Source organism: Gallus gallus, chromosome 6, assembly GCF_016699485.2.
Source record: "Gallus gallus isolate bGalGal1 chromosome 6, bGalGal1.mat.broiler.GRCg7b, whole genome shotgun sequence".
In the NCBI taxonomy this organism is placed as follows: domain Eukaryota; kingdom Metazoa; phylum Chordata; class Aves; order Galliformes; family Phasianidae; genus Gallus; species Gallus gallus.
This window is the reverse complement of record NC_052537.1, coordinates 11,315,152-11,332,829: the sequence shown is the minus strand read 5'-3', so window position 1 is coordinate 11,332,829 and position 17,678 is coordinate 11,315,152. Positions and strand designations below refer to the sequence as shown.

At 37.6% G+C, this 17,678-nt stretch overlaps 1 protein-coding gene across 2 annotated transcripts; it reads left to right on the top strand.

The window, feature by feature from the left end:
• The first annotated feature begins 64 nt into the window (after positions 1-64).
• Positions 65-12,928, top strand: PBLD (phenazine biosynthesis like protein domain containing). 2 transcript variants are annotated; one of them, NM_001277337.2, is made up of 9 exons: positions 65-200; positions 2,158-2,257; positions 3,388-3,486; positions 3,869-3,978; positions 4,136-4,165; positions 4,658-4,746; positions 5,871-6,049; positions 7,787-7,849; positions 12,383-12,928. In NM_001277337.2, the coding sequence occupies exons 1-9, from the start codon at positions 117-119 to the stop codon at positions 12,493-12,495; spliced, it is 867 nt and encodes a 288-aa protein (NP_001264266.1). In that variant the 5' UTR covers positions 65-116; the 3' UTR covers positions 12,496-12,928. The 2 variants fall into 2 exon arrangements, with proteins under 2 accessions (NP_001264266.1, XP_046798807.1); XM_046942851.1 differs by having other exon boundaries at positions 74-365.
• Positions 12,929-17,678: the final 4,750 nt, after the last annotated feature.

The following is a 17,678-nucleotide window of genomic DNA, read 5'->3' as shown; positions in this document are numbered from 1 at the left end:
TCGGAAGTGACGAGCGGGCTCCTCCTGCTGCTGGGGGAACATTAACGGGGCCGCGCTGGAGGCAGGGCGCGATAGGGAGCAGCGGGCGCAGGGCAAAGGCCGGGTAGCGCTGCGCGATGCAGGTCCCCATTTTCACGGTTGATGCCTTTACAAACCGGCCGTTTTGTGGAAACCCCGCGGCGGTTTGTCTGCTCGAAAATGTAAGTTTAAAAGAGAAACGAACAGAACTTTAATGAGGGGCTGCAGCGGCGGTGTTCGCCGTTCTTGACCCGAGCTCTGGGACGCGAGGTTGCCTTGGGCTGCCGCCTCAGGCACGGCGTGCTGCGCTGCTGCCCCGGGCGGAGCGGGGTTAGCAATTATTACGGGTACGCCGTCTCTTTTTCCTTTCGAACCAGTTGGGTTTGTTTGTTTGTTTCCTGTGGAAGAGAAGGGAGACGCGTACAGACCTGTGTTTGAGTCACTTTGTGTCCCTGTGACAGCCAGCTTTTACTGCAGGTCGCACGGCGCTTGTGGTGCATTCGACCTCAGTCATTCTCGTGTGGGTGTTCTGAGCAGATGGTGCTAATTCCTTCACTGCTCCCCAGAACCCGTTCGTAAACCAGATGAGAAACGTACATGCCTTGTCTTATTTGTGTGGTATCACTTGGTGAAAACTTTAAGAATGGGAAGGTAAATGGGGCAGTCTGTTAGCGGTTCACGTGGGCCCTCTGAATCCTGCCCAGCTCTTCCTGATCCCCCACAGATTTCATACCGTGCAGCACACTTACCAAGGCAGCAAACCTGGCACAGAACATCTCGCTTCAGAGCTGTTTTTGGCTATCTAAAATCTAAACGTGCCCTCTCCGAATGCGCTTACCTTAAACTCGTAAACTTCTACTTGTGCTTTAATGTTAGTTTTACTTTATTATGTTAGTATGTTCAGAAGGTGGCTTACGTGTTGCCTACGGCATGTTGAGGTTTTAACATTTCCTCTATAGTGTAGAGGCTTCAGGGTCGTTAAAGCTGAAGTTCTAATTAATTTTATTCCGAGCTCCAAGAACATATGGAGCAGTTAGCGCTGCTTCTGTTCCCATTTCCTTTCCAAGCCTCAACAGCTGCTTTATAAAAACTGGAGTACAGTGGGAATGGTGATGCAAACCCTTCCCGAGCTTCAGAAGTGCCACATGATGGCAGTATTTCAATAAAATTCTATTATTTTCAGCAAAATGTTGGCTGGTCTTTGTTCTGATTTGGTATTTTTGTAGCAAGAGCTACTTTCCTGGGGTAAAGGAGAGACTGTAAAAGGTCAGAATGTTGTCTCGTTGTGTAGATTTCACCATGGAAGGATCAGTCTGCTGTGCCTATCGCTGACTGTTCTGTATCGGTAGCATGGGATTGTTGGTTCAAAGGGTTAAGTTTATTAAGGGAAAAAAGTCAAGTTAGCAGGGCGAAGTTCGATCTATCCAAAGTTGAACTTGACCAGATCCACTTAGTATGTTTTCATTTCTATGTTAGTATTGTATAGACCAGACCCTTGAACCTGGCCAGTCTGTGTGACTGTGGGGAAAGGAAAAAGAGTGAATTAACAGCTTATCCTGTCACTACACTGCACCTCCCATCAGTGCAGTGAGCCCCTGCATGTTTCTTCCTTTAGTTCAGTTTCTCATTCCTACTTTTACTGACTTAGTATGTTGTTCCTGTTGCTCAATGAGTAACTGTGAGGGTACAGCAGTAAGTGCTGATAAACTGCCTTGGCCATTGCCCTGGCCATTGCAACATTCCCCCTGCTAACATGGGTTTCTCAGAGTTAAAAAGGAGGGTTGTAGCTATTTTTAGGTTGTTCGCAATGACTTCTTGTTGTGCCTCAACAAATCAGGAAGAAAGATATGTCCTCCTGCAATGACTGACTTTAGCATTTTGTAACTATCCCCCATGTTGTTCAAGGATTTGTGAGTTTACAGACAGGTTAGGGGAAATGCCAATGTACCACAGTGACTGAACTAGTTAGCCTATTTTATGCTGCAAGTGTTTTTTGTATTTTTTCCTCAAAATATTTTGAACAAAAAAATGAATGTTTTGTTGTAACAGAAAAATGAGATGATTGAATTGATTTGAAAAGAAGTTTGATTGTGCTTTTTTATGGACTGCCTTTAAATGGGTTTGTCATCTCATTGTTAGGACTTAGATGAAGATTTGCACCAAAAAATCGCGACCGAAATGAATCTTTCAGAAACTGCCTTCATCAGAAAACTGCACCCTACGGATGACTTTACCAAAAGTGAGTGGCTCTGTTTACCCTGCAGAGTCTCTTAGAAAAAGCAGGAAGAAAGTATGGGTACATTTATGAGGAATGATGCTAATGTATAAGATGGCAAAAGCAAAGTCATGGAGTTATAATGCATCTTTTAATAATTATATTAAGCCTTTTGCACATAGATTCATTTGTTCAGCTTTTCCAATTCATTTTACTGTACACAAACATTATTCGTAAATCTGATCATTTGTTTTCGTGCTTTTTGCAAAATAAGCAGGTTGTGTGAAGAAAGCCTCCTGGAAGTGCTATGCAAAGGTCCTTCTGTTAATACTTCTATTCCTGCTAATTATCTCCTGAGATAATTCTGTTGTACAAGCAGGAGAAGAGAGACACAAAGCTTATTCTGTATGTGAAGGACTGCAAAGCGAGTAGAATCCGGCTTGGCTGTTCAGGAAATCATCCCTTATTGGAGATTGCCACAAAGACTCAGAACTCTGTGTGGAGGTGGTACTGGAACAAGCAGGTTTCCAGCAAAACCAAGGAACATGAATTTGCACATAGAGGCCAGTCAGAATCGCTTGGTGGATTAGTTTTCAGCTGAATAATCTTGTTGAACCTGCTCACTTTGCAGCCTTGGCTATAGCCTGGTGTTTGATTTTAGATTAAGGTACTGTATTAGCATACTCTCTCTTAGATTTTATTTGTTAAAAACTAATAGGAATAAGATTTTTAGTAAAATGAAGGCTTAACATACTTTAGTCTTTTGTCGGTACCAACTGGTGGCTTAAGCAAAATAATTCAGACTGATGTAGCTGTGGTATAGAGTCCACTATGCCAGCAAAACCCTTGATATGCCTTGTTTCAGTCATGGGGATAAAGGTTTGTTTTTACACTTTTAAGCAGAGAGCTTTCTCTGCTGCACAGATTCTTTGCTCTTGCAACAAAGTAGCTTTCCTCTGTTAGGAGCAGACCCCAGTTGTAGAGAGGTCTTAAGAGCAATAGGTATTCCAAAAATCAGTACAAAGAGCCTTTGAGACTGATTATAACATGCGTTTTTGATTGACTGAAATCTCATTAATTCATAGAAAATGTAGAAATAAATTGAAAAGGAAAAGAAAATGCAATTCCACTTAAAAACAAACTTTATTTTTAAGGTTCCCGCTTTGGACTCCGATGGTTCACCCCAGCCAATGAAGTTCCTCTCTGTGGTCATGCTACACTTGCCTCAGCTGCTGTTTTATTTCACATAAAAAGTAGGCTTGTGAGCTATATGTTATTATAGTAGATGTTATAAAAATTGTTTCTGATTAAGAAAATCTCTCTTTTTGTGCAATTAAGTCTTCAGAACATTTAGAGAACAAGTGTGGAGATACTTCAGGTATTTTTTCTACCAACTGCTGTCAGGCTGTAGTCTGATGTCTGCACTTGTTCTGATGCCCCGCTATCTCTCTTCCTAAAGAGCAGTGCTGAATATGCAAATATCATCTGGGAATTTTGCCTTGCAATACAAGTTTACTGTAGTTATTAGATTTTTAGCTGCATAACTGTTTTGAACATACTGGAGTACTTTAAGAGCTATAATAATTTATTTCCAGTTCTTATGTTTGATACAGTTACAATGTTCTCTCTCTCTAGAAAACCCAAACTCAGTTCTTACTTTTGTGACTCTGAGCGGGGAATTGAAAACAAGACAAGAGAAAGACCATATTGTGCTGGACTTACCACTTTACTCAACCGACCCACAGGTTAGGCAGAGTTTTATTCATAAAAGTCTTTCAAGGAAAGCGTCCATTTGCTTGTATGTGTGTTTGGATGCATATCTACCTATTTTTACGTGGGTAGATATATACATATAAGTACTCTATGTTCTACAGTTTTCCTTTTTTTTTTTTTTTCCTTTAGGTACTTCAGGAAGTAGAAGAGTTAATAAAGGTAAATACAGTGAGAGATGTTCTCTTAGAAATGCATTTAAATGAGCTATAATTATAATTAGGATGGCTAAAAAGTGGTAAATTCACATTGCTTGAGGTACTCTGCACAGAGACTGACAAAACTGAAAGCTCTGAGTCCTGTAGTTCAGGAGATGGAATTCTCCAATATGCTGCAGTTAAACTTTGCCTTCTGCTGGCTGGAATGTCAGTATTTCATGGGCACTCTCAGCCTGCTGTATGTTTGCCCTGTTCTTAGTCCCTGGATTTCTTTCCAAGTTGACATACACAGAGCTCTAAGCACCTACTCATATCCATTCATGCACGTAGTGCTTTTGCTTTTCTTGCTTGTATGTACTGGAAGGTTGCATGAAGAACATTGCATAAGCCCTATTCTAGCAGCCATTTTGTTGTTGTAGGAACATTGTAAGTATTTTATTTTCTAGTAACACTGTTTCTCTTAGTTTCTTTAACTTTTTTTTTTTTTTGGTACCAGGCTGCCACTGGGGACATGATTGTTCAAGATGTCCGTTATTCTCCTGACACAAAGAAACTCCTGGTCCGCCTCAGTGATGCTTATGAAAGGTGAGAACCTGCTACTTTTCTGAAGCAAGTGTGCAGAAATGGATGCCTTTTGTTTAACCACTGTTCTTTACATACACGGCTCACTCATCTATTTTTGAAACAGGTGGAGATTGAAGGCACAAATTTAAACTCCCATGTTAAATAATTCTTTAATCTTCCCTGTGAGCTTACAGAATTGGCAAAGCTAAACAAGATTAGTCGCAAAACTGTCTTCAAGAAAGGGAGGTGTAGGAAACAGTGTTAATGGTTGTGTCTTTTTGCCAACCTTCTGAGTCAAAAGTGGTCTGAACCGGAAATTGGTGGTCTTGCTTCTCAGCTGAAGAAGTTTTAGTTGCATAGTTGTACAGGTACACTTAGTGAGACAGGACATGCTGACAGAATGCTGTGGATTTGTTTGCCCAGCTGACTAATCTGCTTACACATACTTTACAGCATCATAAGTAGCTTTAGAGAGGAAGTTCCAATTCAAGTCATTTCGCAGCATTTGTTAATCTTGGAGACCTGAATTTCGTTGTTAAGTGTGATTTGTATACATATTGTCTGCATCTGAATTCTTTAATTAGGTCAAATTGCAATTGTTTTACTTGAAGTTTGGCCTAACTACTGGCTATAGAGTGAGCTAGCAGGCAAATAAGAAATATTCTCAGCTGAGTACTCGGTATTTTTACTCTTCCAAAACTTCGTTTTTTAGGGAAGTATCTGCAACTTACAGAAATGAGCCAGTTGTAGAGTGCTTTAGAATTCTCTGATCTGAGTAGTATTAGCTGCTTGCTTATTCATAAAGTAGGTGGAATGCTTTTTTTTTTTTTTCCAGTGATGAAAAGGTTGAAATGAAAGCATACATTTTTGGAGGTTATATTCTTGGGCACCCTATTTTCATAAGTAGATAGGAAATGCATGGTTTGATCTTTTTCCTCTGCTCGCTAAGACTATAGTACACATTCTGGGCAATCTTATGTCAAACAACGTTGGGAGGACAATGCTAGGGATCTTTCTACTCCAACGCTTTATTGTGGCAGAGGAGTGCAGGGAAGACAATTTCATGGCTTTCTGATGCTTTTGAAAACTTAAATTTATGTTAAATGAAGAATATGGAATATTCAAATTCTGTAATTAAATTCAAGGTCTGTGCTGGAAGAACTGCAAGTGAGCGCACAGCGTTTTCTGTCAGCTGAAAAAACTGGAAAAGTGAAAGGACTCATACTCACTCTGAAGGGAAAGTCCAATGGAAAAGAGAAAGGTCATGATTTTTACTCCAGATATTTTGCACCTTGGTATGGCGTGCTGGAAGACCCTGTTACAGGTGTGTGAGCACATGCATGGTAAATGACTTAGTCTTGTTTCGGTTTACAGGTGTTTATTAAACTTGATTAATGTGCCTTTATACTTAAAGGATCTCTTCTAATAAAGTACTGTTTTCTGTGGACAGTAGGAAGACTTTCATTATTGATTCCAAACTCATTCAGAAAAATTCAGCTTCCTGCTGTCATCAGGCCAGATATTCCTGCCTCTTTTTTCATAACTTTTTCCTGATGTATTACAATTAGAGAAAAGCAAAAGACTACTGTGCAATTCAGCAAATACTACAGAAGAAGTTCACATATGCTGCTGTTGTTTTATATGTGTGGTGCTTCAGCTGAGATCTCCTGTAGTTTAAGGACTCTTAATTGTGGATGTTCTCAGCCCTACGAGTAATACGAACTTCACTAGTTATATTTTTAGAGGCAGAAATTCTAGTTCTCTGTCTGTTTCTTTTATGTTCTGTGGTAATGTTTGCTGCAGAATGAAGTCATGTTATTTGCTTAGGTACAAGGTAATCACAGATTAATTATTATTCTGCTGAGAACTTGATCAAAAAGTCTCGTTACATTTTTTGCTGAATAGAAAACTTCTCTATTGGAGTAATGGTGGTTATACTGCACTTCTAGTGGAAGGTTTTACAAGGAAATATAAGACACATGTTTTCAGTTATTTCTTAAACTTTCAGTCCTGCTTTTCTGTTACAGCCAGGAGGCAGAGTGCTAGATGTATCTGACCCCAGAGCTCATTTATTATTGTTATATAGGAAAAGCTAGATGTTTTCTGAACCTTTGAGATTCTAGGCTCATTATAACTCATAGTTGCTTGTCTTGCATCTGTAAGTTCTTTTATAGAAACAAACTCTTCACTGTATTGCTGAATTATACTTTTAACAGTGTTAGGACTTTGTATTATTTTTCTTTCACAGTAATTCCTTAATCACTATATGTCCTGGTGTCCCTGAGCCCTGATAATTACACTTGCTTCGCATCTGGGTTTCCAGCAGAATGTCTTTGCTCATAGCAGCTGATGTGCACTGACACAACATGAATCTGAGAAGTCATTCTAGGGTTTTAAGATATCTGCCCGTTGGGATATGATAAGTTGGTTTTCCAGAGGCTGCAGCAAGACCTTAAAAGATCTTGAGCTACACCCTGATACTTAACAGTGTTCAAGACTGGGGTAAAAACAAACAAACAGAGTTTTGTTTGTGAAAACTGTTAGGAGAGGGAATTCTTTCTTGCTCCATAGTGACATCTATCCACCTGTTCCTGGTCTTACAAAATATCCAAAAATCGATTCAGGTTTTTTTTTTTTTTTTTTTTTTTTTTTTTGTGGATAGCTATTTGTTCCACTGAGTAACATACTGCTTTCGTGAATTATGTTATTGAGCTTCAGTGTTTTGAGATTCAGTTATTAGGAAAGCTCACTTGTTTACCAGAAGTCAATACTTTGGCTCAAATGTTTTAATTTGTACTATCTGTTGTTCCTGAGGCTAATTATGAAGCCCTTAGGCAAAATTTCCATTGAAGTTGGAGGATGAGGAAGTAATACTGCTTGATTGTAAATAAATGAAACGCAGAAGCCTTAAGTTCTGTTTGCTTTGCCAAATCATAGGCATTTTTACTCTTAAGTACACACAAGGGACGTTCAATTTGTATATGGCATTTGCATTTTGAATGTAATCGCTCTTTAAAATAGTGATTCTAATTCTGTACTTTTTGTTCCAATTTCTTTTAAGGATCTGCCCATGCTGTTTTAAGCAGCTACTGGTCAGAGCAGCTGGGAAAGAAAGAAATGCTTGGTAAGAGGAACTGTTTTCTTGCAAAGCTGTGTATCTATTAAAAAAAATATGTCTTTGCTACAATCCAAAATATTGTAATAACTCTTTATCTATTTCTCAACTTGAATAGTAAAATGTTGCCTGAGAGGTCATCTGTAAGAAACTGTTTTCTTTCCTACCTCCCAACATGACACATTATGCCTGTAGGGAAACTGAAGTGTGTGGATCATAACTCTGTGGTTGGTTTTTGATCTCAACTTTTGTATTTTTACTGTCGTGACCTTTCATCATGACTGAAGCTTAGTGAGCTTTAGTTGATTTTCATTGTGTGCTTTAACTGAATTGTCTTTCGCTTCTTGCTCCTTACAGCTTGCTTTTTCTTATTGGGAAGAGGTATCAGTCAGTATTCTCACTCACAATGTATATACTTCTCAGTACAATTTAGAATCATGGAATCATAGAATTTCCTGAGTTGGATGGGACCCATAAGGATTGTTGAGTCCAACTCCTAGACAGTGTTTCCACTCATGTTTATGTTAAGATGAGATGGAAAAAATATGATTCTATTTAACTTAGGATTTTTAGAGGGAAATTACTCGAGATTAATCCCTTCAGTGAGTTCTTTAGGAAGCTCATGATTTAAAGTGGCTAGTATTTTTATAGCTAGGTAAGAAGAGATGGTGCATTCAGATTGTACTTAAAGGACGTGCTTTATGGTACAATTTTTTCTTCTGTACGAAGACTAGTTTTCTCATGATGATGATGTTTTACATGGTAGCAGGAAAGGATAATAATAAAAGGTAGTCAATTTGAATGTATCTAACATTAAATATTTAAATGGAGACAAGGTGCATAGGCTCTGGCAACTTCACTTGCTTGTGATGAGCGTGATTTGTAGTTCTACTTTTGAGATGACCAGATCTTAAGTGAAAGAGCAGATTTATTATTGATAATTGTTTTGTCTTTGGAAAAGATAGGCTTAGTGGATCACGTATTTACTGTTAAGCAAATAATGAAGACCATGATGGGGGAATAAAACCTGGGAGAAACGGTTACACTTGACAAGGCTAGACAGAGAGGCGTTGAGTGCCTCTTCACTTCTCACGCTTCTGTTGCTTTGCTGGAAAGTGGAAGAACAGATGCAGTGTGAAATACCCTCATAACCCTCTGGTTCTCTTGGAGGGTGGTGATGGTGGTAGTGGAAATGCTATTATTTTATGCACTTGCTACCAAAGACATGATTCTTGTCACTTAGTCTAAAACGGAGATTGGATCCTTAATCTAATAGGATTCCTTGTTCCCTAAAATAAATGCCCTTCAAAACAAACAGCTATCTTGAATATAAGCTTTGCTGTATTTAGCCTAATGAATGTGAGACCAAACTTTTCTTGAGGCTTATAAGCTCTTTAAAGGATCTGTTAGACCTCCATAGCTTGATGTGGTAATCCACAATGACTGAGACTTTTCCATCATGAGTCAAAGGAAAAGCTTAGCAATCTGTTCTGAAGATCTCATGCTTGCATTTACTGATCTGTTCTATTTCCATGAAGCTGTGAAGGGAGGGGTGTGGGGGGGGGAACACCATACTTTTTGAAAAGGAGAAACCGTCCGTGGCATTGTATCCAGATGGACTGGCTGTTTCTCTTAACATCATAGAATCATAGAATGGCTTGGGTTGGAAGGGACCCCAAGCAAGGATCATCAGGTTCCAACCTGATGCCACAGGCAGGGCCACCAACCTCCAGATCTGATACTAGAGCAGGTTGCTCAGAGCTCTGTCCAACCTGGTCTTGAACACCTCCAGATGGCAGTGTGGAGATCTGTGCCTTTCTAGGGCTGCTCCTGGCTCACAAGCCTTGTTCTCAGGCTGGCTGTCAGTATTTTTCCCATAATAGACAAATATCCTTAATGACTGTTGCCATCAATGCCTTCAGTCTTTTTTTTTTCTGGTGTATGTGTGATGGAAATAATACAAAACATATTTAAAGGGGACAAATCCATATGACATCTTATCAACCTGTGGTTTTTGCATGTGTTCAGAAAAAACTTTTCCTTCCATGTGCATGGAAGGTTATCAGGTATTACTGGAGTGAATTCCATTTGTGATGTGATTATTTAGAAAAGGTGATGGCAGTCAAATAATGTATCACCAAAGATTAATGAATAAAAGCATCTTTCTGACTATTTAGAAACTTCTGCAGTGCCTCTGCAATATCTTTTATTGCAAGAATAAAGGTTTTCTTCCATTTAAAATTGAAAGCCTTTTAGTTCCAAAATAGATGAGATATGAAATTGTATACAAAAAAAAAAAGAGGAACATTAAATATGTTATCAGCTCTTTCTGGGTATTGTGACCTCTAGGAGGAGGTCAGCTACATCTGTGCTGAAATATCAGACATAATATCCTGTGTCTGGGTTCTCTTCCTATCTTTATTAAACCAAACTGTCAAACAACCACTCCCATTAACTACAAAGAGAATTTTCCAGTCTTTTTACAAGGTGAGATACTTTACTCATTTTTCCTGGAGCTATATAAATATATCGTGTTTAAGATGTGTCAAATGAGAGTTTGCTATCTGTCCTCACCCTTTTGTTCATTTGAAGAATTCCTGAAGTACTATTATATATATATATTTAATAAAGATAATCTATAATATCAGGTATGTTAGACTTTCATAGTTGCCAGTGAATATAGTACTTATTTATAGATACATACAGATACAACTATTTAGCAGTTGTATCTGTATGCAGTCTTTTGTGTATCTTTTATATCATTTTGTGTATCTTTATGTCATTTATAAACATGCATAAGAAATTTAATATACCCAAACATATTGTAGTAGAGTTTCCAAATTTATTTAAAGAGAAGAGTTTTAATTCAGGACAATTTTTAATGCTTGGTAAAGCTGGAGGGATCTTTCTATGCCTCTGTAATTCAGTTAACTAAATTAATGTGTGGAAATATGCTCTTGTTGTTGCCCCTAACTTCTGTGATTCCTTACCAGTACAGAACAGGTGTATCTGTGTATCTGCACTTGGCAATAGCAGTTCACCAAATTTAGCGTGGTATGAACCACTAACGGCCCAAAATATTATATTTGAAAGCATTTGTTCATGCATAGACACTGCTCTTGTTAAAATCACTAACTGGTAATTCTTTAAATAGAAAAGACCAGGAAGCACCCATAGCAGTCATATAGCTCCTATTTGTACTGTTTTGGGAACCTTTGCTTTGTCTGAGAGTCTGATATCCTTGTATAAGCAAGAGCTTTCTTGTCATCCGTGGCTAAGAAATGGTCTGACAGCGTACATTCTATGTACCATCTGTTAGAGATCTCGTGCACTGCTAGGATCTGAATACAGTCTCTACCCAGTTATAAATTAGGATATCACGAGGATCACTTTCCCTTTAGCTTTGAACAACTTGTGCAGTTGGAAGTTCATTAAGTAGAGAGACTCTGACCATCAGTGAATTGTCATCTATTTGCAGCCTTTTACAAAACCAAAACGGTATGAAACTCTAACCTTTGCTAGATGCCATCCTAACCAGGCTGCTCTCTGATCAAGTAGTTATGCAACTAACACTGGGCTACTGAAACAAAACTGCAGACTCAGCAAGCTAAGCATTATCTTCTCAACTGAATATGACTATGAACAGTTTCATTAAAAAAATTAGATTTGTTATTATTTATCAGTGGAAAGCTTTTGTCATTAAACTTTGTCCAAGTGTATTAAATGATATATTCAGGATTATATAAATCCTGAAGTTATATAAATTCCTTCCTGTCTGTGTAAGACTTTCATCTCAGTTTGTGACAACTGAAGCAGCATCTATGTTTCTTCACAGACTTTTTCTGCTGGCTACTTCAGCTTTACTTACTCAGTAACCAAACATGTTCTTTGAACCTAGTGTCTAGTTCTAGTTTGCTACCTGTGAAGTGATTCTTTCTTCTTATGCAGATAATAATATTCTTCCTTCTTGGCTAGGGAAGTGGTCTATCCCACAAATGGGTACATTAAGACATATTTAGATGTACAAAGAAGACTTAGTTAATTACATCCCAGTAATCCACCATACTTCATTACTACATACCACTTTGTTTAGACTCTATATGTCTGATTCTAGTCTGAGATACACCCTCAGTTAATCTTCATCTGTAAAGCATTATAGAAGCAGAGAATTATTTGAGTTGGAAGGGACCTCCAAAGGCCATCTGGTCCAACTCTCCTGTGATGAACAGGGACATTGATAGCTAGATCAGGTTGAATATGATCAGCATAAGTGCACACAGAGCAAAATCATTAACTCTGGCATCTAGGCAAAGGTGCATCAGTAAGTCATTTGGAGGCTGCTGAGGAAGAGAAAAGTCATGGAATCGTTTGAGTTGGAAAGGCAATGTGCACAGATTGTCCCTGGTACAGTGATTGCCCAGTTGTTGCTTGCTTTCAGGAGACAGAGGCCATGTTAGCCTGAATTTTCATGCATTTTATAAAAATTGATTTGTAATACTAACATTTTAACTCTGGATTCGTCTTATTCTTGTTTCCATTTAGCTTTTCAATGTTCTCGACGTGGAGGAGAGTTGAAGATTTCACTTCATGATAATGGAAGAGTTGAAATTGCGGGGCAATTTGCTATTGTATTGAAAGGAAACTTGACTTTATGAAGACACTGACACTAACAGTGTCATGTATCACACCTTCACATTACTCATACTGTGTTGATTATATCTTAGTTTTCGTTCACTGTCCTCAAAAATCTTTGATTACTTACTGTCCATTTTTTAAAAATTGCTTGAAAATGTTCACTTTTAATCTTGAAGATCTCTGGTATTGTTTCCTTTACTTTCATCTCAGGACTTCATCTCGGAAATCGTCCAAGGACAGCCCTGTTATTTTTCTGCTCTTAAATAATTCTTTTTTTCTTTTTTTTCCCAATTTCCACATTAAAAGCCACTTAAACTCCTGGATTGATTTATAAACTTCTTTATGTGATAAAACAATCAAACTGACTTTGGTCAGCTTCCTTTCTCTGCCACATTTGAAATGATTCTTATGTTCATTAATTTACTTGAATTAAAACATGAAGAAAATGCAAAAGATTTAGAAATAGAGCTCTTCTTTATGAACGGTTCTTTTCATGGGCGAATGTTATTGCTGTGACTTACAGTGCTTCTGCTTATTCAACACTTCACATTTTTAACAAATTTAAGAGATTGACGTAGTGATACCCCGAGGACTGTTAAAAAATTGAAAAAACAGAAAATGTCACTGGTTAGTGTAGTGTCATTTACTTCTGAGGGACTGACAATTTACTCCTAAATTAAACGTTTGTTCTATGATGTTCTTCACTGAGCATGCTGTTTCAGATGTCACTTTTTCCTTTACTGTTCTTATCTTTCTCTGGGTTTATTAGGAATACATGAAGTAACTGAGTTACTCCAGCTAAAGTTCTGTTTTCCCTTCCAAATCACTTTTTCCCTAAACTTTGAATTAATTCCTTAATAGAGTCCAATCCTCTGCTAAGGCAGCTTCCCTGCTGTGTATTGTGCAGGAAAGCATCCACGTGGGTTTTGATTATCTCCACAGAAGGAGACACCACAACCTCTCTGGGCAGCCTGTTCCAGCGCTCTGTCATCCTCACAGTAACAAAGTTCTTTGTCATGTTCAGATGAAGCTTCCTGTGTTCCAGTTTGTGCCGGTTGCCCCTTGTCCTGTTGTTGGGCATTGCTGAAAAGAAGAATAATGTGTTTTGAATTCAAAGGCATTGTTACAGTGTGGGAACAGCTGAATCTTATATACAGTCCTTTATAAATGCTGAGGAACTTAGTTGTGACAAATTATTGTAGTTCCAGCTATTCTGAATAGACAACACAACTTTTAAATCACTGAAGCCCAAGTATCTGGGGGCAAATAACAGTGTGAAAATCTTAGGATTTATTTAAAATATAAGTTCCTTGTTGTTGTGGCTGCACTGGACTTAGTGAGTATGTGATCTAAATGCACCACAAAGCTTAAGAACTAGGTGGCAAGCAAATCTCCAAATTGAAATGAATGTTTTTCTGTATTCAGGCTTGCTGAAGTTCAGGGACTTGATGTACAATTCCTAAACATGGAATCATCGTAGGCATGGCACTGCAACGGAGGCAGCTCAACAGCAGTGTTGCAGCTGCATATTTTGCAGTCACCTTGACCTTGTCTTCTCATAAAGCAAATCACCACTTTCCATTTAGTGCCTTAGACCTGCTTGAGCCCTCCTGCAAGCTTGTTTTGCTGCATTTGCTCCTTTAGTCTGGTTTATAAAAGTGTGAGTCTAGTCCATTGTCTGAGATGCTTTCAAAAAAACAACAACCCACCTCTTTAAGAATATAAATGATCTAAAAAAGCAATTATTGTTCATCTGTTGACATTTAACAAATAGTACATTTTTTTCTTTTTTTTTTTTGTTTTTCTTTTTCTTTTTCTTTTTTTTTTTTGTTTTCCCAGGGGGGCTAATAATGAACAAAGGGCTGGGAAATTTTATATATCTCTGCTATCTAAATTTCCTGACTAAATGAATAAACTTGCTGCTTAATGCATTTTTTTTAATGGTTTACTACTACTTAGTCTCTTTCAGTTCTGAATAGAAAAATCACCAGAGCTCAGGTGGGATACTATGCGGTAATGTGTTTTTAATCAACAGATTAGTTAATCAGCCATGATTAATTAATGATGAATTAATTATACCTTATTGTGCAGTTCTGCTGCCTAAATTGAGCTTTAAAGGAGTTATTTTATTAATCATCATTGTGCTAATTGCAGACACTTACAGAAGGATCGCTAATTAAACATGCAGCCATATGCAAAGCAAGCAAGGCTGCTGAGCGTGGCAAGAAAAAGAGCATTGATTTTCTAAGTAGCAACTTTATTGTAATGAAATATTGTACAGTTGACCTGGTGATCCTAATTACTCACTAAGACTTATTTTAGCACACTGCACATTTTCAGTCAATGGTAAACGAAATTAGTTGTTGGAACAAATTTTGTCTGACTTTCCTAATGGAAAAAATGTGTTGTGTGAACTTCAAACAAAATTAGTTAGAATTTGTGTGGTCTTGTTTCACACTGTCATTCAAAGCTTTTACCTAGTAGTTTTGCTAGTAGTATATTGTTAATGAAACTTAACTGACTTAACTTTGAACTGGATGCTACTTGATAGTTGCTAACTTACTGTGGTGTCAAATGTAATATCCATTGCACTTGAAATGAGTAATGAGACTCAAAGTTACGTGAATTTTACATCAAAAAGAGGAACTCTGTGTTTAAACTAAGTTAATTTCTAAGGGCCAAATCCAGCGTGGAAAAAGCAGAAAGAAGACATTACTTAAAGATGGGTTTCTGTGAAGAATATTCACCTTCAGCTTAAGCAGCACAATCTGTAGATCATTGTAACTCTACAAGGCTAGAATTTCATGGGGATGCCATCGTTGTGGACTTCCTTCTTTTTTATGCAAGTTGTTAGGCCTTTCACATTAATTAAATACAATTTACTTTAAGAAACATTTTTGTTGGGTTGACTATATAGCATTATTAAAATTATCAGTGTAAAACTCAAGTGTTTACTGTGCAATTTTCCGACATAGGATCATTACAGGGCACTATGTTTTGAATAAAGACCTGGCTGGATCCAGGAGTCAAGACATGAAAATTTAAGTGCGCATTTGCTCACTTTACTTCATAGTTGTGTGCTTCAGAGGTCCAGCTCATGTAGGAGCTAGGAAAATGTACATGACTTAGAGGAAGGGAGCAAAATAAGAAAATAATCAATCGAATAGTAGAAACCGTTAACTCTGCTGCTATAGAAATGAATATACAAATAAAAGGGAAGAAAGAAAAACAGAAAGCCAGTTTTATATATAATGAGCCTTTTAACAGTTTTTCTTTAAGGACTCATGAAAATCCTTTGCATTTCTTCTGTGTTATCTAGGTGAAAATAGACTGCATATATGCAAAAGTTTTTTTCTGGAATTGGAAAATTTTGCCCCAAGTTGAAATAGAACGTTTCACAAATGTGTGCACAACAAGAGGCTGTAGACAGGAGCCATGTGTTCACAAGGGATAGGGAGGGAAATTAGCAACAGTTGAGATGGTTATTTCTGGGAAATGAAAGATTTCTTTGTCTCAGTACTCATTAGAGTGACAAGGAAACATGCCAGAAACAGAGGGAACCTTCCCAGGAGAAGAAATGGAAAATAGAAGAAAATTGAGGGTGATGATGTATCAAGTGAAAATTAAATTAGTTCAATTAAAGACTGAGAAATACCCAAATTAAGCAGTCTGATTCTGACTTCTGGATCTTTTTATTAATTTGTGATTGCAGAGGGTAGATCTGTCTTAAAATCATTACCAAACTTATACAAAAGGACAGAACAAAGAATTTACTTTCATTGCTGAGTCACTGCCCTTCTTTCTTTCATTTCCTTCTTTCCTTATTCCTTTTTCATTTTCCTTTGTTTCCTTCTTCGTTTCCTAAAAGTTGCTGCAAACTCTACCTGTGAAGCTTCAAAAGAATGTGGAAATAAAGTAACATAAGGTAATTATCGTCCTCAATAGTAGGAATGTGAGAGAAAAATTGAATGGAGGTCAGCTGTAGCCTATAATATTTAGACTTAGCATCTGAAGCAGACTACTGTAACTCTGAATTCTAAATGTTTCTAAATTTATTGGTTTCTGTAGAGAGAAATTAGATTTGATTGTTGTGTTTTTCCCTTACTCATTGGTGAGATAGAACATTACCTGGTTACGGTGTCCTCAATCATATACGGATAAGTTTTATGCACTTTCCAAATGTGATGTGATTTTTTTGTGATACTCTCAAACCAAGGAACCACTTTCCCATACATTATTTTTCTCCTGTTAAAAACTATAGTATGGATAAAATACGTTAAGCAAACACAAGACAATTTCAAACATTTCAGTAACTGAGCAGAAGAAGGAACTTGTAGGAGATAAATTAAGTGAGTTTGTGAGGTGGAAAAGGATGGTATCTCTATATAGAGACTACTATGTAAGCATAGTTAAAAGTCTTAGGCATATTCCCAGTGTCTGTCGCTAGCTGAAGCTAGTTGTGTTCTGACACTTTGGATGTTTGGGGAATATAGGGTGAGCAGAATACAGCAGAGCTGGATCAAACTCTGAGGTACAAGAAATCCAGAAATATGAATTTGAATCCAGATGTGTTGTCTACTGGCCTATTACTTACATTTTGGATCCAAACCAAAGGCAGGTTACTTGAGTGCCCATCCAGCCAAGCTCAATTCAGGTGGGAAATTCCACTTGGAATTCTTGAATTTTATTCTGTTTCAGAAAGTCTCCTTTCTTCATAAATATTTATGGCTATAAACTGAAATAATAATTATGATAATTTCTATGTCTTCTTTCTGAACAAAAACCATTGTTTTAAAAACAGCTTTCTGGGCTTAAGTAGATTTGTGCGTAGTAACTTTCTGAAAACACATTTGATTGATGCAGGCATTTAATATCACAGTATCCATTCTTACCCATGTTTTTAAGTAGTATGCTAACTGCAACTTGCAGAAACCTTAGCAGTTAATAGCATCAATAGATGAAGTCCGCTATTAATAACCAACTGCAGGCATTTTCTCAATAAAGTTACAATTTCAGCAGAAAAAAAAAAAAAAGATTAAAAGGAAACACCTGCTCCTGTAAATTACTCTGCTGCAGGTACCAACCCAGGAGACTCTGCAGATGGTTCTGTGTTTGCAAACCTGACCTCAGCACCCCTTCATCAATCTCTGACTGATTGATTCTTTCCAAAGTAGAGCACACCATATCCCAGGGTACTAGAAGA

Coding starts and splice junctions, on each gene's coding strand:
- PBLD (NM_001277337.2), top strand. CDS start 117: ATGCAGGTCCCCATTTTCACGGTTGATGCCTTTACAAACCGGCCGTTT. Junction 3,487..3,868: donor TGTTTTATTTCACATAAAAA/GTAGGCTTGTGA, acceptor CTCTCTCTCTAG/AAAACCCAAACTCAGTTCTT. Junction 3,979..4,135: donor TTTACTCAACCGACCCACAG/GTTAGGCAGAGT, acceptor TTTTTCCTTTAG/GTACTTCAGGAAGTAGAAGA.